The sequence below is a fragment of the Trachemys scripta genome, chromosome 2 (genome assembly GCF_013100865.1).
Source record: "Trachemys scripta elegans isolate TJP31775 chromosome 2, CAS_Tse_1.0, whole genome shotgun sequence".
Lineage (NCBI taxonomy): Eukaryota > Metazoa > Chordata > Testudines > Emydidae > Trachemys > Trachemys scripta.
Genome location: NC_048299.1, coordinates 219,554,474 through 219,577,202, shown reverse-complemented (window position 1 = coordinate 219,577,202; position 22,729 = coordinate 219,554,474). Strand labels below are relative to the sequence as shown.

The 22,729-nt window shown below is 41.2% G+C and overlaps 1 protein-coding gene across 2 annotated transcripts in view; it reads left to right on the top strand.

The window, feature by feature from the left end:
• The first annotated feature begins 703 nt into the window (after positions 1-703).
• CA8 (carbonic anhydrase 8) overlaps positions 704-22,729 on the top strand; it is a 49,056-nt gene continuing 27,030 nt past the window's right edge. The window contains exons 1-3 of one of the 2 annotated variants that reach the window (XM_034762984.1): positions 704-1,037; positions 1,741-1,932; positions 6,394-6,518. In XM_034762984.1, coding sequence (XP_034618875.1) covers positions 959-1,037; positions 1,741-1,932; positions 6,394-6,518 — 396 coding nt within the window. In that variant the 5' untranslated portion in view covers positions 704-958. The remainder of the gene's footprint in view (positions 1,038-1,740; positions 1,933-6,393; positions 6,519-22,729) is intronic. The other variant, XM_034762983.1, reaches the window with a different exon arrangement.

Here is a 22,729-nt window from a genome sequence, read left to right as displayed (position 1 = left end):
GTGAGGAGGAAACAGATATAGTGAGGGGGACAGAGGTGGGGGTTACAGGGAGAAGATCAGACCTGTGAACAGAGTCAGGTAAGAATCAGCGAAGTGTAGGACTGGGAAGGGCCTCAGATAGTCATCTCGTCCAGTCCTCTGCACTCAAGGCAGGACTACATAATAACTAGACCATTCCTGACATGTGGTCTTAAAAACCTCCAGTGACAGAGATTCACAGCTTCCCTTGGCAATTTATTCCAGCGTTTAACTACCCTGATAGGAAGTTTTTCCTAATGTCCAACCTAAACGGCCCTTGCTGCAATTTAAGCCCATTGCTTCTTGCAAGAGTTCACTTCTGATCTCATATCTGGCTATGAGCTGCTGCTAATGGGATGGCTCAGTACAGCCCCAACACACACTCACTGGAGTTTCTGCATTAACTAAATTTACCTGCAGTATAATCCTGCTTGCAGCATCGCCAGACAGACGGACGGACACAGGGCCAGATCAACAGTATCATCCCACTCCGTTTACAGCACCTGTAGGTCTGTGTAGTATCTACCTGTCCGTCTACTCAGGCTATATTCTCTCTCTCTCTCCCCCCCCCCACACACCTTGATTTTCTCTCCACTATTGTCCTCACAACTCCGCCTCAGTTCATCTCCGCATAGAGCATCCAGAGATCGAATCTGTCTAATCACCTCTGAGAGTTGCACAGTGTTACAGTCCCACAACCCCCCCGCTATGTGTGTGCCACAGGAAGACACACACCGGCTGCTCTGCAAACCAAACCTCCAGCCACTGCTTGACACGCGCAGCACAGACACACACACACACACACACACTCACATGCCCAGCGCTGCAAACTAACCCCCCTCTCCCGTCCGAAGTGAACAGGCTTCCGCAAGGCAGCCCCGCTCAGAGAGGGAGACCCCGGAACGCTCCGAGGGACACAGCAGGTGTGGAGACTCTGCCCATGGCTGACAAGAGCTTCATTGAGAAACCCGAGCCCTTCCCGCAGAAGGAGGAGGCTTTGGAGTGGGGCTACGAGGAAGGTAAGGAGAGGGTGGGAAGGCAGCGGGCTCCCGGAGCTGCTGAAGGGAGAAGTTTCATTGTGCGGGGGAGAAAGGGACGTTTCACCTATGGAAAGGCAAAGTACAGTGACATGCAGACCATCATCACACCGTCGTAATGCTGGCTTGTCGGGTTCCTCCTTAGCAGCTAAACTTTCATGGTGTCAAGGGGCACTGTCAACTTTCATTTGACCAAATCCATATGTGGTACAAACACCCTTTTATGCAACCTAAGACCAACAGAAATATTTTCCCCATTAAACAAACAAAAACCTAACAGGAGAAATCAGGTATTTTAAAAATAAATAAATATTCTTCTGCTGCCTTTAAAATTCAGACACTGGAGCACTAAGAACCTGATAGTGAAACCGACTATAAAACAAAGTAAAACTGATTTAGTTGATTTCATTGTCCAACTTCAAAGAAATGCAAAAAAGGCAAACTGATCATAAATTATGAGTAGCCAATGGGATTTTAAAAATTAATTCATGTTGAACTATCTAACAGTATTAGTAACAGGGGTAAAGGAATTTGTTTGTTTACAGCATTTTTTGAGTGTCCCTTTAAGTGAAAGGGTCTATTCAATTATATATTTTTACATGTATGTAAAGGTTAAAGCTGCATGCCCTTCATGAAAAACAGTCATATTTTATTTCCACATGCTAGCTTTTCATTTTATTTTTAGGAGTCGAATGGGGGTTGATCTTTCCTGATGCTAATGGAGAATACCAGTCTCCTATTAACTTGAATTCAAGAGAAGCCAAATATGACCCCTCACTACTAGAAGTACGTTTATCACCAAACTATGTTGTTTGCCGTGACTGCGAAGTAATTAATGATGGGCATTCCATTCAAATTATCCTTAAGTCAAAATCAGGTATGCTTAATCATTATTTACATTTTTTCCCAACACAATAAAATGGATGATAAAGTTTAGATTGTCTTAAGGAATATTCTCTGCACAGTAACTGAACTGAGAAAGAACATTCACTTCTATAAATGAGCTGTGATCCAGATTCTGCATCATTTTAGTCAATAGTAGTTTTGCCACTGACTTTAATGGAAGCAGGAGTGAGCTTTGTGGGTAGCTGGATTGTTGTGGTCCAAAACTGGACATTCATTTTTGTGACACTGTTAGAAATCTAATAATTAATCCTATGTCAAGAAAGTTAGCTGCTGTTAGAAATCTAATAGTTAATCCTTATATCAAGAAAGTTTGCTGATGCCAGCCTGGTTCACAACATGCAGCATTGTTCAAAATTTCCGCTTATGATGGTGTGACCTAATTCACTTGAGCCAACAGTGTTTGAAGTTTAGAAATTGTCCAGAATATAACTAAGATGTTGTGGAACCCAAATTGTATTTTATACTTATGACTGACAGACTGATCCAAAGTCTATGGAAATCAACAGGAATTTTCCATTGACTTCCATGGCTTTTGATGATGCACTATATGGATAATTGTGGACCTTGATGGTTCATTTAGGATAAGATGCTTGAATTATACTTAGGATGTTGATAGGCCTTCAATTGTAAAGGGTATTGCATCAGTATTTGCCCCCCCCGCGCTTTTTCCGCCCCCCCCAAAACCCCTAGAAAGCAATAAAAACACCATTTCCAGCTTAACTGAAAGTTGAAATCTTGGGTGAGGAATTCTGTGATCAGAACTTTGCATCTTGATGAACTATGCTCAGTGCAGGACTTAAAAGTCTGCAGGGAAGGTGAAGAGAGGCAATCCTTTGTGACCTTCCAGTCCTGTGGTGGACAGGGGCCAGTTCAGACCCTGCATAAAGTTAGAGGAGTCTCAGAACTGTGCTGGCTGGTAACAAGACTGCTAGAGCCCAAGGCTTTCCAGCCATGCCTGACATGCCACCTACTCAAAGCAGTCTGGGAAGGATGGTGCAGAGCCAGCTTTATGCCATCTGGTTATTCACCTGTTCTGGGGGAATCCCCAGTTGCTCTGTTGGTGCAAAGAGGTCAGAGCAAGGGCCCAGGATCTGGCCTGTGATGTTTATTTTCATCAAACCAATAATATAGGTGGCGGATTTGTATAGTGGAAGGAGAAACAGGCATGCAATGTACATCTTTGAGATAAGCTTTAGTCTGTCAAGATAGCACTAGGGATTCATGTTAATATTCAGAAAGTATGGTGTTTACCATATTTTAACAAGGATGAAAACTTGCATGATGTGACCAGTCAATTCACCACAGCAAGTGTTCTGAGGGCCACCAGTGATACATGGGCCATTGTTTGGGCACTTCTGGTGGGGGAGGGGGAGATTTTTACAGAGAGTTAAAAAGTTATACATGTCTGGATATGAGGTCCTTGAAAAGGAGTAAGTCACCTCTAGGTCACCACTGTGAATTCAGAGTGATAGTGCCTAACTGTTACTGTCTTTGGTGACATGTGGGAAATAAGCTGGCAGTCTCAGTTAAGTCCCATCTTCTGTTCCTAGGTCTGCCACAGATTTCCTGTCGCTTAATCTCTCTGTGCCCCCGTTCTCCATCTGTAAAATCAGGATAGATCTTTCATTACAGGTATATGTCTTCTGCCTCCAGGAGGGGGAGGAAGGAGTTAATATAAGCTCCCTTAAGCTTAAAGACCACAACAATAGAATGCCTCTGTGTCCAGTTCTCTAAACTGGCCAAACCCAGGATCTTGCTATGGCTCCCACAGCTTGCCACCGCATGGGCTGCTGTGAGACAAATCCATTTAGCCAGATTTTCTAAATGGGAGCTCCTGAGCACTGAGCACTTTTGAAAATATGGCCAATTAATGTATGAGAGGTTCCCATATACATGGCGTAGTAGCCATAGAAAAGCCTACAAATATATAAAGTGGAATGACTAAAATATACACCTCTACCCCGATATAACGCTGTCCTTGGGAGCCAAATACTCTTACCGCGTTATAGGTGAAACCGCGTTATATCGAACTTGCTTTGATCCGCCGGAGTGCGCAGCCCCGCTCCCCGGAGCGCTGCTTTACCGCGTTATATCCCAATTCGTGTTATATCGGGTCGCATTATATCGGGGTAGAGGTGTATATTAAAATCAATAGTTATTCCATTTCAGACTATACATTTTTCAGTTGTATCATTGCACAGCGCACATATTGTTGTCATCTATAGAGCTATCATTAATGATGGTTCTTTTGATCCTTAATTCAGAACATACATTCAGACTCTTCATTTGACTTTATAAACATTTTACAGGCTGCATCCAGTTTGGGCACTGTGCATGTATGATATATAAGATGGAGAAAGCATGACTGACTTTACAATGGAGGAGAATAGATATGATTGAGAGCCTTCTTGAATATTTCAGAAATATTTTAGGGGCATTCTACTAGCAGAAACACTTTTTCTTTGACCACAATGCAGGTCAAGTATACTTTACAAGGAGTGACAGTTTCAGTTTCAGAACGCAACAAAAAAACTTCAAAACAGACTCCAAAGAGAGACAGCTGAACTTGAATTATATGCAAATTAGATACAATTAACTTACGTTTGAACAGAGACTGGGAATGGTTGGGTCGTTACACTAATTGAATCTATTTCCTCATGTTAAAATATGTTAAAATATCCTCACACCTTCTATGGGTCATCTCGATTATCACTTCAAAGGTTTTTTTCTCTCTCCTGCTGATGATAGCTCATCTCAATTGATTGGCCTCTTACAGTTGGTATGACTACTCCCACCTTTTCATGTTCTCTGTATATATAGGTTTCAGAGTAGCAGCCGTGTTAGTCTGTATCCGCAAAAAGAACAGGAGTACTTGTGGCACCTTAGAGACTAACAAATTTATTAGAGCATAAGCTTTCGTGGACTACAGCCCACTTCTTCAGATGCTGTAGTCCACGAAAGCTTATACTCTAATAAATTTGTTAGTCTCTAAGGTGCCACAAGTACTCCTGTTCTTTTTGTGGATACAGGCTAACACGGCTGCTACTCTGAAAAAAGTTTCAGAATGATTTTCCAATAGGGAATCACACATTGCAGAGAGGCAAAGTGCACATGAATATGTTCTATGCATTAATAATAAATAGTCTTAACATGAGATGAATGTTATGAATTAAGCCTCAGAGATAGGTTTGGTGATGGTCCTGTAGGTCCAAAACAATATTACAGTAGAGAGCACTTCCAGTCACACATATAATGGGAATAATATTTCCTTTCACCAAAAAAATCTGTGTTACTAAAGATATAATATTAATATAACACATTATCAGATTTTGCTGTATTCTGGACATGTTGGTTTCCTCAATGTTTATCACACTGAAGACAGTGAGAGACTAGAGTTTGATAGGCTTTGGAGCAGACCTGTAAGCATTCTAAGCCCCAAATCTGCCCTTGTATATGAGAACATTACTCCTACTGACTTCAGTGAAGAGTTTTAAGCATGTACCTGAATGCAATATTTGGTCCTAAGCAGCTTCAGGACTCACTGGACCAAACTCTGGTATGGATGGAAGTGAGGGCCAAAGTTTGGCTTCAGATCTGTACACCTATGTGTATATACCATTGCGAAAAGATAGATTAATGTCAAATGTTCAAGTTATAATTTATACTTCTTTTCATTTTTTATGACTGGGGGATGGATCTTTTTGTTGTTTAATTTTAAAGCATTATCCCACATTCACAACTATGGGTTTTAGAAACAGCAGTAAGACTATTCTGGTGGTCTAGAGTACTGTGAAGCATCTTCCTAGTGGTTTACTTTAAGTAAATATAGTATAGTGTTGATATTGACTCTTAAGATTATTTATTATGAGCTCATGGAACATAAGGGCAACCTATATCTCACAAGCCTGGCAGGTGTTGTCTATCAAAATATCATTATCTAACAAAACATTGGCAGCCAAGAATGCCAGAGTTTCATGACCAATTTCCGCACAACAAACATAGGTGATACAGGCGAGGCATTTGTACAGCTACGAGGCAATTATGCACTTTGACACCAGAAGGAAACCACATCATCTGGTTAGAACACAGAGCGTCTGTTTGGTTATCAATCTATAAACCTATTCACTCTTTGGAGTGATAAGCATACAATGGTTTTATCTTGCAATATGACTAGCTGTTCCACCTTGTAAAACTCAGAATGCAGGATAATACCATTTTCATAGCATTATATAACTGAGAATGAATTGGGATTCTGCAGATGGGTAATAACACAGGAGAAAAGGCAGCAGGTATGTTAGCTTTGCTCCCATTCTCTCTTAGATAAATCGTAATAAAGAAGTTTGCAACAATCTCCCAATTGTTTGTGGACAATGTATTCAGCAGCTTGTTTGCTTGGAAAACTAAGTATGTCTTCATTTGTGTTCTTTTCCAGTGTTAGTAGGTGGTCCATTACCTCGGGGACATGAATTTGAACTACATGATGTTCAGTTTCACTGGGGGAGAGAAAACCAGCGTGGCTCTGAACACACTGTTAATTTTAAAGCTTTTCCCATGGAGGTAAGAATGACAACACATTACAAAAAACCTGTGCTATGCATAAGATGTTAAATCATTGCTTGATAACCTGGTAGTTCAAAACAGCTTTTATTTTAGCTCAGCATTTTTCATACGAAAAAACCGTCTGCTGAAGTGTGCTTTAGTGCCAGTAAATTGAGATTTGAGTCTTTAGTAATGTGCCTCTAGCATACATCGTATTGCATGATTAATTGGCCATAAAGTTAACTTGCAGAACTATTAACTTCTGTCTTAATAATATTAGCATTCTAACAAGATCTGCTATTTCAACACTTCCTATGTCACCTTGACTAATAGCTATAGTTGGGGGGAAATAGCTGCTGGAAGCCTTTCCATGGTAAATATTAATTAAATAATAAACTTGTTTTAAAAAAGCATAAATAAATTGTTCATGAAAAGCTTTAGACATCTGAAAACTGGAGGATGTATGAAATTCTTCTATATAATCATAGCATGGAGTGAAGCTCAGGTTTGGAAAGAAGGGTACAAATGTTCTGCAATCTTAAAATTTGAGCTGTTCCACAGATACTCAGCTTTATGTTCCACGATTGCAACTGTACTGCAGAAGATCATTCCAGTATTTTCATTTACTGTGCACTTCATCTTTTGTATTATAAGGAGACTTTCATGCCTTTTTTCAGAGGTTTTAAAATTATTTTTGCCTTAGAAGCTCGAAATGCTCCATTTATGCTCTCCTCTTCAAGTGCTTGGGCATTTGTTACTGACTGGTTACACATGGAGCCCACTCTCCTGGAATAGAATTTTTTAAAAGAAAAAGGATAAAAATCAGTGTTTATTTAAAAAATAAATATAAAAATCCACACGGACTTGTGGAATAGATACAGGTTTAATGCGTAGCTTAAATAAGTGGGCTAGGAACATTGGTCAGATCTTGGCCTCTGCTGTGACTGTTTTGTATCAGTCCACTGCAGAACTGGCTTCAGGAAAGTTACCCCTATATGGGGGACTCACCAGGTAATGTAGGGCCAGAGTAACAGCTTCTACACCCCCTTTTACTGGACCCTGTATAGATGCATCCCCACGCCAAAGCAGTTCCAGTGGCCCCTTGTGACAGTGGGCAACTGATGCAAGATAAAGCAAACCTGTCCCCAGTAAGTTAATGTCCATTTAAAAAATAAATCAGTATGTAAAAAAGGGTCAGCATGGAGGCAAGCCATGAAAAAGGTCCAGGGATTAGCCAACGGATCTGATCAGCCTCAGTGGGAACCCATGCTGTGTCTCCTTTAAGGGCAGCATGACAGCTGTGCTAAAACGTCCTACAAAGTGAGGGATGTCAAACCCAAGATTTCATTACAGTTAGCACAGAAGTGTGTATATAGATCTATAGAAGAGCAAATTGGGTTCCACTTCATCTCTTGCATCAAAGCCATTTTTGGCTAAGTTCTGATCCTAGGATCTTGCTTACTGGTAACAGTAGGATAGGTCTAATGTCTGGAAGTTAAGATTTATTGATTATTTAAAATACATTGTAAAAGCAGCATACACATGCAGCCTTACACACAGGTCTCCAAGCAGATTTCTTTTGTGGGACGTTATCACTCTTGGGTTAGAAGTCATGTACAGACAGATATACAGGCCGTAACCCCATGTCCCTTATTCCCACACTATCCTGCTTTGACAGCCTGTAGATTGACTTCTTTGCATGTCTTTTGGGGAGATTGAAATGGTGGAGGAACCACACTTTCTGTAGAAAATTTCTGCTCCATGTTCCCCTTCTACCTATGAGTTTTCTAGTCTTAGGCATACAGGGCAGCTAAATTTTGGTCCAAATATCATACTGTAAAAATTGAGGAGGGTGAAAGTAGGTGCTCATGACAAATACATATGTTCCTTCAATAGTATGATTTATGTCACATCTTACAGAACACAGGATTCTAATCACTGTCTTCATTCTGGGGATTTCCACACATTACTTTTATCAAGAACAGTCACTTTGATCAGTAGAACTATTTTCTTGCCTGTTATACGGGCATCTTTTTGTTCAGGAGCTGGTGGTCATAGTATGTATTTTAGGGCCTTGTTTTCAGCGGGTAGGTAGGTAACAGTAATTTAATGTGTACACTAATAGATAGTGATAGGTGTCTACCCAGTTGCATACCCATCTGTGGAGTATGTGTTCTCATCTTGTAGTGTGTATGTGTAAATGGGTATACACAAATGCAAGCCTGAGAATCAGGCCCCTGAGAGCTGTGCCTGGCTTTTCCACTAGAAGAGAATGTCTGTCCCAACTGCTGATTTTTGCCTTAGAAGCCTGAAATACATTTCTGTCACTGAGAATAAAAAACATTGGATGATAAGACTTTCAGGAGGACACAAACCAAGTATATGAACAAATGATAAACAAAACTGCATGGTTTTTACTAAATCTATTAGCAACACACCAAACTGGGACTAGATTGTAATCTCTATTATTCCATTAACATCCCGAGTAATTCTATTGAAGCCAATGTAGTAACTCTGGATTTCAACTGATATATTTGATATGGCTCTCTGTATTTATTGATCAGAGCAGCAGTTTGATTTTGAATTCCGACTCTAAGATATAGGAACCATCCTACACACCCTTACATTAATAAACTGGGCCAGCTATTACAGAACAGCTACAGAATATCAGCGTAACAACCCTTGTAAAGTCTGACTTTAGACAGGCATGTTACTTCTCAATGTTTGGAAGAGGATTACTGCTTAGTTCCTTCCTCTGGTTCTTTACCCTTGATATAACTATTAGATAGGAATTAAGCAATATCCTGTATCTCTAAGTGTAACAATCTATTATTTTCTGACTAGACATCTTGGAATCTTGCACAGGGTTAGGACATTCAGGTTCATGGCTAAATAGATTAGCAAATTAGGTTTGTACTGTGACCTCTGGGACAAACACTTGAAATGATTTACCATGTTGTTGTAATAAAACTGCTGTTCATGTGACTCCTCAGAGGCTAAATTTGTTGTTTTTATTATTATCAGAAATTCAGTAAAGTCTTGTTTTTTCAGCTTCCCCATTGGAAGAAATCAAAATGTTGACTTTAATATATATGTTATTATTTTAATTGAAACCCTTGTAGTTGCAATAACCAAGATAAGCCAGACAAAGCAGCAAACTGCAGTCTAATGTAAACATTGTAACACCTTTTTTAACATGTACTGTACATGTTGTTCACAATCCTCCTCCCTTTGTTTCTAGAAAGAAATACAATGCCCAATCTTGCCTTGCAGCCAAAAACTGGGAGGAGGTATTTCATACAGCCTTCCTCAGAAATCATATGCAGTATTCTACTGAGTATACTCAGGGATACTTTACTCTCTCAGGCTGCTGTTGATGTTAAAAGTTTGATAAAGAGCTCAACAATAGAAGATTAGTATCTAGTTTCATTTCCTTGAAAGATACAAAGGCTAGACTGTGACTTGGAGTACACACCTATACAGCGGAGAAAAGGGAGTAAGAGCTACTCTTCTACCTGTGCATGAACTACCCAAGCCTTGAGTGTGGAGATGAATGAATAAGTGGGTGCTGCAACCTCCTTACTCTTCACCCCCTCCAGAAGGTGGTTGGGGAATGGGAAGGAAGGGGTGGCAAATGTGTGGAACCTTGATTCTCCCCCTCCTACTTGTTGCCTGGTGCATGAATGGAGGTTAAGAATTTACTGCTGATATAGGCCAACAGCAAATTACCACCCTACTGGAGCAAGGGAGAAGCCTGGAGGGAATTGTGCCTCAGAGACGTGTCTCTGAATGTCATAGTATGTCCCTGAACTTGTCCTAGGACGGTGTAGCTTACACACTGGTACTTGCTCAGGACTGGGCCAAACAGCACAATTTAACCCTAAAAGAACAATTAATTTTTAGAATCAATCACAGGAAGCTGCTATAAAATAAAACGGACACTGGTCAAAAATGGTTCCTCGCAATGCTAGCAACTTGACTGGGAGCAGAGTGGAGAATTCTGTAGAATCCAACCCTTTAAAATATTGGCTGATGTTAGCTTGTTTTGTACACACATTACTAGCCAGCTGCAGTATGTTTTTTCCAAACCTTGTGCAAACGATCAGTGGAAGGGAATAAGCTGCAAATCATTTCCAAGCCTTTCCAAGATGTAGAGGAAGAGAAACACCTTCCCTTTTGCTGTCATAAATTTTCAATTAAAAAAAACCAACCTCACAGTTGCCTGCGGAGTCCGAATGAGTTTTCAACAGCAAAGCCAAACAAAAGTAAAAAATAAAATAAAATTGTCTTTTGCGTAATGTAATATAAACCAAACTCGTTTGTTCTGTAGTATTTTTCATCACAACAATAACTATCACTAAAAATGCTGTAATAAATACGTAAAACTCACCCAGTCTAAACGAAACAATTAGATTTTCTTTTGCTCATCTGAAAGATGCCATCTTAAGTATTTAATTGAGACAAAGTACTATTTTATGGCTTCAGACTAAAATTATGATATTACATTTCTCTCCCTCAAGCATCTTCACCATCTGTTTAGCAATACATAGGGTTTGGTTCTTTGGATTTTTTTAATGAGCACAGCTTTCAAATCAGATATATAGACTGTACCAATCTGCTCTTTTTCATTTCTGTGAGAAAAAATTCCATGCCCCTAACGCACAGGTTTATTCTCAACTTTACCTTAATCTTGAAATGTCCGAATTAGGTTTTGTTAAAGCATTTTGGACCAAATTCTGCTCACCTTTGGTATGTCTACACTGCAGTAAAACACCTGTGAATGGCTCATATCAGTTGGCTTGGGCTTGGGCCGCAGGGCTATAAAATTGCAGTACAGATGTTTGGGCTCATGCTGGAGCCTGGGTTTTGGGACCCTGAGGGGGGAGGGTCCCAGAGCCCAATCTCCAGCCTGAGCCCAAATGTCTATACTGCAGTTTTGTAGCTCCACATCTGAAGCCCCGCGAGCCCAAGTCAACTAACATGGGCCATCTGTGAGTGTTTTATTGCAATGTAGACATGTCTTTGAGTGAAAGTCACCTCTTATTTTGCATATATGTATAGGGTGACCAGACATCCCATTTTTAAAGGGACAGTCCCATATTTAAGCTCTTCTTTCATATTTAAGTAGGTGTCCCAACTTTCTCTTTAAAAAAAGGCAAATTATCCCGTATTTTCTGTCTCCCCCAACCATCAGTACTGGTGGGTCCTGCTGCTGGCCGGATCCCTGATCACTAGCTGCCCGCCCACCAGCGGTGAGTTGGGGGGGGGGGTCCAGTGGCCGACAATGGGGGTGGGTGTGCAAGGCTGGTGGTGGGGCTGGCTGCTTCCCATGCTGGTCTGTCAGCACAGCCCCTGCTGTGTGCTGGCTCTTGGCCAGCAGGCCCCGCCCCTCCACCCCGTTTCTGGCCGGCATTGGCTGCACGCTGCGATAGCTGGTGAGTGTGTGCAGGCGCTAGCTGGTGGCCTCTGCTGCTCACCCATCGGCCCTTTACGTGCTCCCCCTCTTGCTGTCCTCTCCTTGCTTTGCCCTTTCACATCCCCCCAGCCCCACTGCTCCTCCATATCTCCCCTCGGCGGGGTGCGTCCTGTTCCCAGCGCTGTGCAGAGAACCAGCCCTTGGTTGGGGTGCTCAGCTCACCAGCAGCCTGGCTGGCAGGCTCTTTCCGTCCCGCACTGCCTCTGGCTGGGCCAGCACCCTTGAAAAACCCAAGACCCTCCAGCCCAGGGCACTGGCCAGGAGGAGCTGAGCCCTGCATGTGCCAATCCCCCAGCACAGTGCTGGCATGGGGAAGCCTCTCAACCCCTCAGCTAAGGTCTGGAGTGTGTGTGGGGAAAGCGATTTCCAGCCTGTTCATGCCCCAAACCTGCAGGTCTCACAGCTTAGCACCCTCTTCACCTGCCCCCCCGTCCTTCCCCCAGGGAGTGCAAGGCTGCTGCTCCATCCCCTAGTCATCCTCCGCTGCTGAGCCACCTCTCTGGCCAGGTTCGCTGAAGCCCCTGCAGTCAGGTTCCCTGGGCCTTGGTGCACAACGCATCCATAGGGCTTAACCCCTCCCTGCCCACGCTGTAGCTGGGGGACAGAAGGCGGCTGGGTTTTGTCGGTGGCCAGCAGCAGCCTGGAGGTATTAGCTGCCTTTCAACACTGTGTGGGAAGGAAGGAACAAGCTGCTTCCAACCACAGGGGGGCGGGGCAGGGAGAAGAGATGAGCTCTGCAAAGACATGGTCCAGGTCATCCCTTCCCCGCTCCTGCCCCTGCGGCTGGAAGCAGCTCCCATCCCTTCCCTCCGGCACAGTGCTGAAAGGTTGTTGCTGGACACATTCTGGTGTGAACCCTGGCAGAAATCCGGGGAGGGGGAGCATGTGACCCTGCATCGTCCCCCCTCCACGTGTTACCTCGGGAAGACGTGGCACCATGTATCAGGAGAGGCGGGTCCATTCCAGGGGCCCAGCGAGGCATGGAGGGTGGAGAGCGCCGGGCAGGGAGGGTCGGATCAGTCGGTCATCCCCCTGTGTGAGAAAGGTGTATGTAAGTGTGTGTGTGTCACCTCTCCCTGTATGAACCCCAAAGCCTTAAAGATAAGAAGATAAATAAAAAGGATCCAACTACACAGTATTTCTTTTTGACAGGGGCTCAGACATCTTGATGTTAATTTGAAAGTTTGTACTGCATAGTTCTGATTGCCATTGAATTTGCTTGAATACAAGTAATTTTACCAGGTGTCCCATATTTAGCATAGGGAAATATGGTCACCCTATATATGTAGTTCAGAGGCCTCTGTGCTGTTTATTTTATTCAATGATTTATTGCTTCATTTGTAAATTTGCTTGATAAAACAAAGCAAAGAAACAAAATACATGTAATTGTAACACCAGGTCGGCAATGTCTATTCCCCTCCATGCACACACAAATCCTACTCCCTTTATCTCACACAAGTACTCCCTTTGACCTCAGTGAGTCTGGTGAGAGGATTAAGGCAAGCAGGCCCATTTTAACAACACTTGTTTCCAAGATTAGGCACCAATCTTGCACCACTGAAATCAGTGGGAGTTTTGCCAGTAACTTTAATGTGACTATGATCATAGGCAACCTATGGCAGGCGTGCCAAAGGCGGCACGAGAGCTGATTTTCAGTGGCGCTCACACTGCCCGGGTCCTGGCCACCGGGTCCGGGGGGCTCTGCATTTTAATTTAATTTTAAATGAAGCTTCTTAAACATTTTAAAAAGCTTATTTACTTTACATACAACAATAGTTTAGTTATATATTATAGACTTATAGAGAGAGACCTTCTAAAAACGTTAAAATGTATTACTGGCATGCAAAACCTTAAATTAAAGTGAATAAATGAAGACTCGGCACATCACTTCTGAAAGGTTGCCGACCCCTGATCTGGGCCATAAACTCAAATGGGAATGTTTTAAACGCAGGCCTACGTCTCATTCACCTCAATGATCTCATTGATTTCCTGCTTGTAAAGGATGGAATTCACTCCTTTGCAGAGGGGCAGCACAAAGCTTATGAATTGCTTAAGATCCACTTACGATCTCAAAATAAGGGGGTGAATTTCACTCTTTACAAGCAGGAATTGGCTCAGAGTGCTTTAACAAAACTTAATTCTGCTATTTTAAATTTCAATTTTAGGTTTTTCTGCTCATAATTTTTAAGAAGTATTTTTAATAAAGGAAGTTCCCTAATAGAATATTAAGTTAATATTCAAATAACGAAATGACTGTTCAGTCTAGTATCATTGTTGATTAGTAATGTAGTGTTTAAAGTAGTGTTTTTTATGACTAACAACTATTCTTTTATTCACAACCGGATCCAGATTCAAACTATCACTGATGAAAAAGAAATACATAATTTTACCTCTTATATAGAATGAAGGTATAATCATAATCTGTACCCCTTACATAATACTTTATGGATCAGACTGATTCCTGGTACAACTCCAGAATCATCACTGGAGTTACACTGGGGGTTGAATCTAGCTGATGCTCTGCAAAAAAGTATTTTCCAGCAGTTTTTCACTTAGTACGAACTTCAGATTTCCCCCTTATTTACTGGTTTGTGTTTTGTTTTTTGGCTGTTGTGCAAAACTGGAAACCCTCTCTCCCCCTCTCAGTAGACCAAAGAGAAACTGACAAAATGAAATACATTCATTATCATCATTTTAAAAGTAATATGAGCAGCATATGATTCCTGAAATAGCTTTGTTACCAGTTGCTAAGCTCTTTCAGTATTAGATTTGTTATTTGTTGCTGACAGATAATTTGATCCAAATGATCAGTCACAGTCCCCAAATTGTACTTTGATTCTAGGTAATTCACCAATATGAACACTGAGTGCTTATGGCTTAGCTCAGTCACACATAGTTTATACTTTGCAAAGAATACATTTAAGAACTTTGTATTGCAGTGTTGATTCATAAGGCACACTGGGTGCATTAATGGTTGATATGCTAGCAGGTGGGGATGGCTTTGCTATAGCCGGATGTAGGGAGAAATGCTTCTTCAAACTCTTTGAAAGAAGGGTATTCATGTGCTTATGTCAAATGTGTTTGGGGCCTTCTTTGTGAGCAAAAACTGCAGTTTAATCCAGGGGTGATGCTGGGAAGACATACACAATACTACTTAGCCACCACCATTTAAGGGAAAAGTCACCAGCAGGTGGGTCCCAAACTGCTCATTGCCCATCTGCTCCCATTTCCAGGGATTTTCCTGTTTTTTTCCCAATTGTGCAGCAGATGCTTTTGAGTCTCATGCGCACCTCAGAATCTTTTGGGCTGGCTGCTGCAATAGTTCCTCTGAAGAACCACTGTTAACAGTGCAAAGGATTACGCATTTAAGAACTGGAAGGTCCCCACTACAGATAAATCAGCCAGAAAGCAAGGTACCCTTTTGGGTAAGAAATGACACATAGGGAATATTTGGTAGAAGGAAATGAGTAGCAAGCCATGGGAGAGGTCTGCGGTTGAGGGCTAATCTTTGCCTAAAAGGCCAACACACTAGGACCAAATCTTATTGTATTCACTCAGGGCTATGCTGTTGCACTTAGCCACAGTGTGTAGTAATGGCTGATCTGGAACTGCACTATCCTAGGTGGGAGCACTGAAGGTGGAATGTCTCACAGTTCCCTGGCTGTGTTGAAGGGAATGCAGTTTCTGAGACCTCTTTAAAGGATTCAGCATTATCTCCTCCATCCCTTGAGTAGATGAAGAAAATGCTGATTTGATGAAATTGAAATGTTTTGTGGGAATGTATCGATTTCATTGACATTTTTGACCAATAATTATCTAAATATTTTGTTTGGGTAAAGTCAAAATCTTTAGTTTCCATATGGCCAAAGCACTTCATTTCAACATTATTGTTTCAACTTTTATGCTATATGAAGTTCAGTATAACATACTGTAATATAGTCAAAATAATAATGTCAAAATGAAATGTTTTCATAAGATCATTTAGATATTTCTGAAATGAAAAATTTCCCCATTTTGCGGAAAATGACTTTTCATTATGATTTAGGATGAATGGTAATTTTGAAATGTCAGAATTTCTCATGGATTTAAAATTCTGAGTTTCAACCAGCTCTAATAAGCATCTATATAGATAGACCATTCCCCTGAGGCCCAATCTAGTACCTCAATCACAGACTATCTCAGAGAAAAGCCATTATACAATACTAATGCAGCATGTAAAACTGCAATTCAACAGCAGGCCATTAAAGATACACAATGAAGATTATTATTGTTGGAAACTTGGGCAGTATTGAACTGAAAATTGTTCTGAGCTTCCTTGAAGTGTGTACTATTTAAGTATAACTGCTCATTGGAGAGAAGTCAAGATTATGTTTGGAAAATAACTTACTCTTGCTGTTACTGTCATCCATTTAGAAAGAACCTCAGGTCACCTTACAGCAAATATCAACCCAAATTATCTGTAAAAATGAAATAAACAGATGGGAGTGATCATTGTGTTATTCTGCCTTCATTAGATAAATTTATGTATAAAAATAAAATCAGTGAGATTAAGATCCCCCGCCCTGCAGCCCTTGTTTAAATGACAAGTCCTTTCTCGGGTGAATAGTCTGGTTTTAAATCCCTGGAAATTAATTGCAGTTTCCTTAGGCCCACTGATTTCAGTTGAGAAGCTGGTCATGTGAATACATTTTCCAGAATTACTCTCTTAAATCACACCTCTTCATGTTTTCTTTGCAGCTTAGAAAACTGGTGACTCTGATAGCACACAATATAGTTGACTCTTCCACAAGATGCAGCAAACTTGTATGCATTAATAATCACTATATATTAATCCAGTCTTCTTGCCAGGTTTTGGTCTCTCAAAGCTTAAAAATAATATATCAACACACACACACACAGCAAAGACATCTACATAGCAAAAACAGACTGGAGAGACTTTTACAGAAATCCCCATCTTTCCCACACACCCCTTCCTAGTCATCCTAATTAAGGGGCAGTGGGAGGCAAGGCTGGAGTGTACTGTACTCCAGCTGTCTCCAGTTGAAGTACAGAATCTTGAGTACTATTATCAGCTGGCACAGATTAGAGCAGCTCCAAGGGTGCTGTATCACCTGGGCGGAAACTTGGCACAGCAAAGAATCTGGTCTATAAATCTGACCGCAGGATTTACACAGCATTTCACTTTTCTGGTGAAGGGTTTGTTGCAAAAAGCCAACAATCGGGAGCCAAGTAATGACATATTTGCTTTTTTCTTCTTTTGTTACTATATAGAATATTTATTAATGGTGGAAACAGTTTTCATTTTGAGATGATTCCTGTTTTCATTGTATCTCCTGCACACTTTCCTTCAGTAAAGGAAAATTGTAGAACACACCCAATAATTTACTTATAATGCATCCCTTAATTATACAATTGTGGGGGTGAAATTTATTCCTCCCATAACAAGTGAACAGCATGTGACCTGACACAGAAGACCCTTGTATTGTTACCTTTGATGGCCTAACTGCACAACCTTCTCTTAGTTCCTCTACCAATCATACTGAGCTGTTTGCCCCCACAGTACTCTAGGGCAGTGAGCCCTGCCTGTTAATCATATTGATTATCATGGTGATATTTTGGTCTCCTATGCAAAACTGGAGTAAAAAGGTTTTGTGTGTGGGGAGCTTAAAAGATTTTGCGGGGGATCAGGTCCTTCTCCCTGCAAACCAAGGCAGAGAGAGGAGAACCTTGCAGCTTGCTACAGGAGATACTAAGGCCCGTGGACTGCAGTGGCAGCTGTGGCTTACTACATTACGTGCAGGTGGCTCAAGGCCACATCTTGCCACTCCCATCAGTAATGAGAGGGCTGCTCAGCATTCATCTCTGTGTCCATCAGAGACTCCCTGTGTGGCCTCCTTGTTTCCTGATCTCATGCACAATGGAAATGAAGTAGGGCTGTCGATTAATCGCAGTTAACTCATGCGATTAACTCAAAAAATTAATCACGATTAATCACAGTTTAAATCACACTGTTAAACAATAGAATACCAATGGAACTGTATTAAATATTTTGGATGTTTTTCTACATTTTCATGTATATTGTATTCTATGTTGTAATTGAAATAAAAATGTATATTATTTTTCATTATAAATATTTGCACTGTAAAAATGATAAACAAAAGAAATCGTATTTTTCAATTCACCTTACCCAAGTACTGCAATCATTTTGTTGCGAAAGAGCAACTTACAAATGTAGATTTTTTTTGTTATATGACTGCACTCAAAACCAAAACAATGTAAATCTTCAGAGCCTACAAGTCCACTCAGTCCTACTTTTTGTAAGACAAGTTATTTTACATTTACAGGAGGTAATGCTGCCCTCTTCTTATTTACAATGTCACCATAAAGTGAGAACAGGCATTTGCATGGCACTTTTGTAGCTGGCATTGAAAGGTGTTTAGGTGCCAGATATGCTAAACATTCGTATGCCCCCTTATGCTTCGGCCACCATTCCAGAGGACATGCTTCCATGCTGATGACGCTCATTAAAAAAATAATGTGTTAATTAAATTTGTGACTGAACTCCTTGGGGGGAAATTGTATGTCCCTGCTCTGTTTTATCCACCTTCTGCCATATATTTCATGTTATTGCAGTCTCGGATGATGACCCAGCACATGTTGTTCATTTTAAGAACACTTTCACTGCAGATTTGACAAAATGCAAAGAAGGTACCAATGTGAGATTTCTAAAGATAGCTACAGCACTCGACCCAAGGTTTAAGAAGCTGAAGTACCTTCCACAATCTGAGAGGGACGAGTTGTGGAGAATGCTTTCAGAAGTCTAAACAGAGCAACACTCCGATGTGGCAACTACAGAGCCTGAACCACCAAAAAAGTAAATCAGTCTCCTGCTGGTGGCATCTGACTCAGATAATGAAAATGAACATGTGTTGATCTGCATTGCTTTGGATTGTTATCCAGCAGAACCCTTCATCAGCATGGGGGCATGTGCCCTGGAATGGTGATTGAAGCATGAAGGAACATATGAATCTTTAGTGCATCTGACATGTAAATATCTTGCGATGCTAACTACAACAGTGCCATGAAAACACTTGTTCTCAGTTTTAGGTGACACTGTAAGCAAGAAGCGGGCAGCATTATCTCCTGCAAATGTAAACAAACTTGTTTGTCTGAGCGATTGGCTGAACAAGAAGTAGGACTGAGTGGACTTGCAGGCTCTAAAATTTTACATTGTTTTATTTTTGAATGCAGTTTTTTTTTACATAATTCTACATCTGTAAGTTCAAATTTCATGATAAAGAGATCGTACTATAGTACTTGTATTAGGTGAATTGAAAAATACTATTATGTTTTTTTTACAGTGCAAATATTTGTAATAAAAATAAATATAAAGTGAGCACTGCACACTTTGTATTCTGTGTTGTAATTGAAATCAATATATTTGAAAATGAAGAAAACATCCAAAATATTTAAATAAATGGTATTCTATTATTGTTTAACAGTGTGATTAATCACATGATTAATTTTTTTAATTGCGTGATTAATCGTGATTAAATTTTTTAATCGCTTGACAGCCCCAAAATGAAGTATTTCTGCTAAGATTAATCCCATCTTGTATTGTAAGATGGGGTGAAGAGGAGAACTTGGCTGGCCTTTTCTGTGTTCCTCATCCTTTTCTGTATCTCTTTTTACTCTTTTTTCCAGCCTGCTAAAAATAGTTCTAGTCTTTAGAGTCTTTCCCTCTATGGAAGCCCTTCCTGCTGTTAATTCTGTTTTTCAAAGGACTGTCAATATTTCTGGTATGTCTTATTTGAGATGAGATTGCCATGTGTGAATTTACTGTTCAGCACAAGGACATACCACTGATTTATATGTAATGTCTCAATTCTCTATCCCTTCCTTAACAAAAGCCTAACAGCTTAGTTACTCTGACTGCTTAAGCACACTGGATTGTCCACAATGACACCTAGGGCTTTTTCTGACATGGTACAACTAATTCAGAACCTATCACCGTGCGTATGGATAGTTCCAGCTGTTCCTTACGCTTTCACTCGTATAAATTGAAATTTCAACTGTAGGTGTGCCACACAGTTATCAAGTTTTGTTCAGGCCCTTTGGTGTGTGCCTTGCAGTCTTTCCCTTTATTGACTTGTTACTTCATTTTGCATTGCCAGCAGATCTTCAACCCTTCTTCGAAGTTGCTAGTAAATAAATTGAACAACACTAGTCAGTGCTGGTTTTGGGCTACACCACTACCAGCCTCTTGCTATAGAACAGGCCATTTATTCCTAATCTACGCTTTCTATCTCTTAGCTAGTTTTTATTCCATGATTCAGAATGAAAATTGCTGAACAGCATCTCACTGTTACCTTGTGCTCTCCTCACATCTGTTCATTGTACCCACCTGTTGTCTCTTTTGGTCAGAGACTTATCTTTCTGTTGTGTATGTTTACAGAACCTAGCACAATAGGGCCCCAATCATTAACTGGACCTGTAAAGGTTACTGCAATACAAATAAATAAACATATGAATAGTCATACTAATTCTGAGGGATTTTATATCACCAGCCCTTAGACTTTCAAAGTCAATTATATCCAATGGTTCTTTCTCATTCAGTGAATTATAACAGGTTAGAGAGATCCCATTTACCCTAGCAGAAGATGTGCTGTTTTTTCCCCATTATACTCATTGAGGTGCCTTCTAACTCTAATGATTTGTCAACTATGTTTCCTAGCACTGAAATGCTGCTCTCCAGTCCATACTTCTCAGGATCACCTTTAACATTGTTTTCAAAGATGGGCTGTCACAGGGTGCCTCTGTTACTATCCAGTGAACCTCACTGCCTAACTAGCTCTGGTAGTTTCACAGCCAGCCACACACACTGGGCTGCTTATCTTATATCAAGGTGTGTATTTCCTCCTCTCTTAGGGCAGGTCTTCACTACAGGGCGGGTCGATTTAAGATACGCAAATTCAGCTACGTGAATAGCATAGCTGAATTCGACGTATTGGAGCCGACTTACCCCGCTGTGAGGACGGCGGCAAAATCGACCTCCGCGGCTCCCCGTTAACGGCGCTTACTCCCACCTCCGCTGGTGGAGTAAGAGCGTCAATTCGGGGATCGATTGTCGCGTCCCGATGAGACGCGATAATTCAATCCCCGAGAGATCAATTTCTACCTGCCGATTCAGGCGGGTAGTGTAGACCTAGCCTTACATAGTAATACCACGCAATGCAGTCTTACAGCCGGGGTAGGCTTCTTTGCAGCCTATGCAAACTCTGTTTGCTTCCTTCTGAGCTGCCCCTTGCTTCCTGTTTCCTCCCCTTATGTTCTCTCCAATTACCTTGCTAGCCCACTGATTGTCACCCAAGTGCTCACAATGCACTCCCCTCCGGAAAGTGTATAATTGTCCTCAGCTGGACCTGCAGCCTTCTCCAGGCTGCAGCAATGTCAGTGTTCAGGGTGCTGCTGATAGCACTCTGTCACATGGGCACAGAGTTCTATTCACTTCTCTGTATAGCAGTCATTTTTGTCTGGTTTTAAAGGAGACTAAGGGAGTTAGGTGCCCAACTCCTGTTAAAATTCAGTGGGATTTCAGCATCCCTGGGGTTCATTTGAAAAGCCCAGCCTGTAATGATAAACTATATAGCTTTGTTAGCATCCCAGGTGCGTCTCCATCCACTGAGATCTCTCCTCAACAGTCTGCAAGTATCCCACATGGAACAAAACTGTATAGCTGATGTGGATGCTTAGCTCAAGATCCTTGTACCCTATTCCTCAGAGCCACACTGGAATCAGAGCCACTAGTGGAATAATCACTATTATTTATTTGTCTTGTGGTAGCATGGACCATGGCCCCATGGCGCTAGGTGCTATACAAACACAGAACAAAAAGATAGTTCCCATCAAGCCTTCTGCACCCCTGGAAGGGACTAGGGAGGGAAGGCAAGTTCTGGCCAAAGTTGATGTTCTGTTCAGTTATCACTTAGCTTCACTCAGACTGAATTTGCATGGTTAAATGATATATTTTTAGCCTGACTGAACACCTGCACCTTGCCATTTAACCACACAGGCTTTGCTCATTCACTTTTTTGCTTCCTTTTTGTGTTGTGGGATACACAGACCTTCTGCCTCACCGCTAAGATATTCTCCAACAGCCTCTATACTGCTTCTATGAATTTTAATTTATTAACTTTCCCCTTCAGGCTGTTAATAACTAACTTCCTATTAAAAAAAAAATCGCCATTTTGAAATTGAATGCCATGGTAGTATTCCTTGGTATGATCCCCCTATAACGATGTGGAACTTAATTACTGTATATTATAGTCAGTCTTAGTGGCTCAAACACACTTGCTTCTTAAAACAATTCAGCAGTAAGTCAAGTTTCTCCCTTTTAAATGGTCACACAAACTATTGGTTATGGTAGTAAGAAATTGTTTTTCCAAGTCATGCCCTCATGTGACATTGTTTACTCAGTATTTGGGTAGCTGAAATTACACATTACCATTCTACTAGCTTCTATTGCCTTTCTGATCTCACATACATTTCTGGGCCATATCTTAAGCCAGTGGTTCTCAAACTTTTGTACTGGTGACCCCTTTCACATAGCAAGCCTCTGAGTGCGACCCCCACCCCCCTTATAAATTAAAAACACTTTTTAATATATTTAACACCATTATAAATACTACAGGCAAAGTGGGATTTGGGGTGGAGGCTGACAGTTTGCGATCCCCCCCATATAAGAACCTCATGA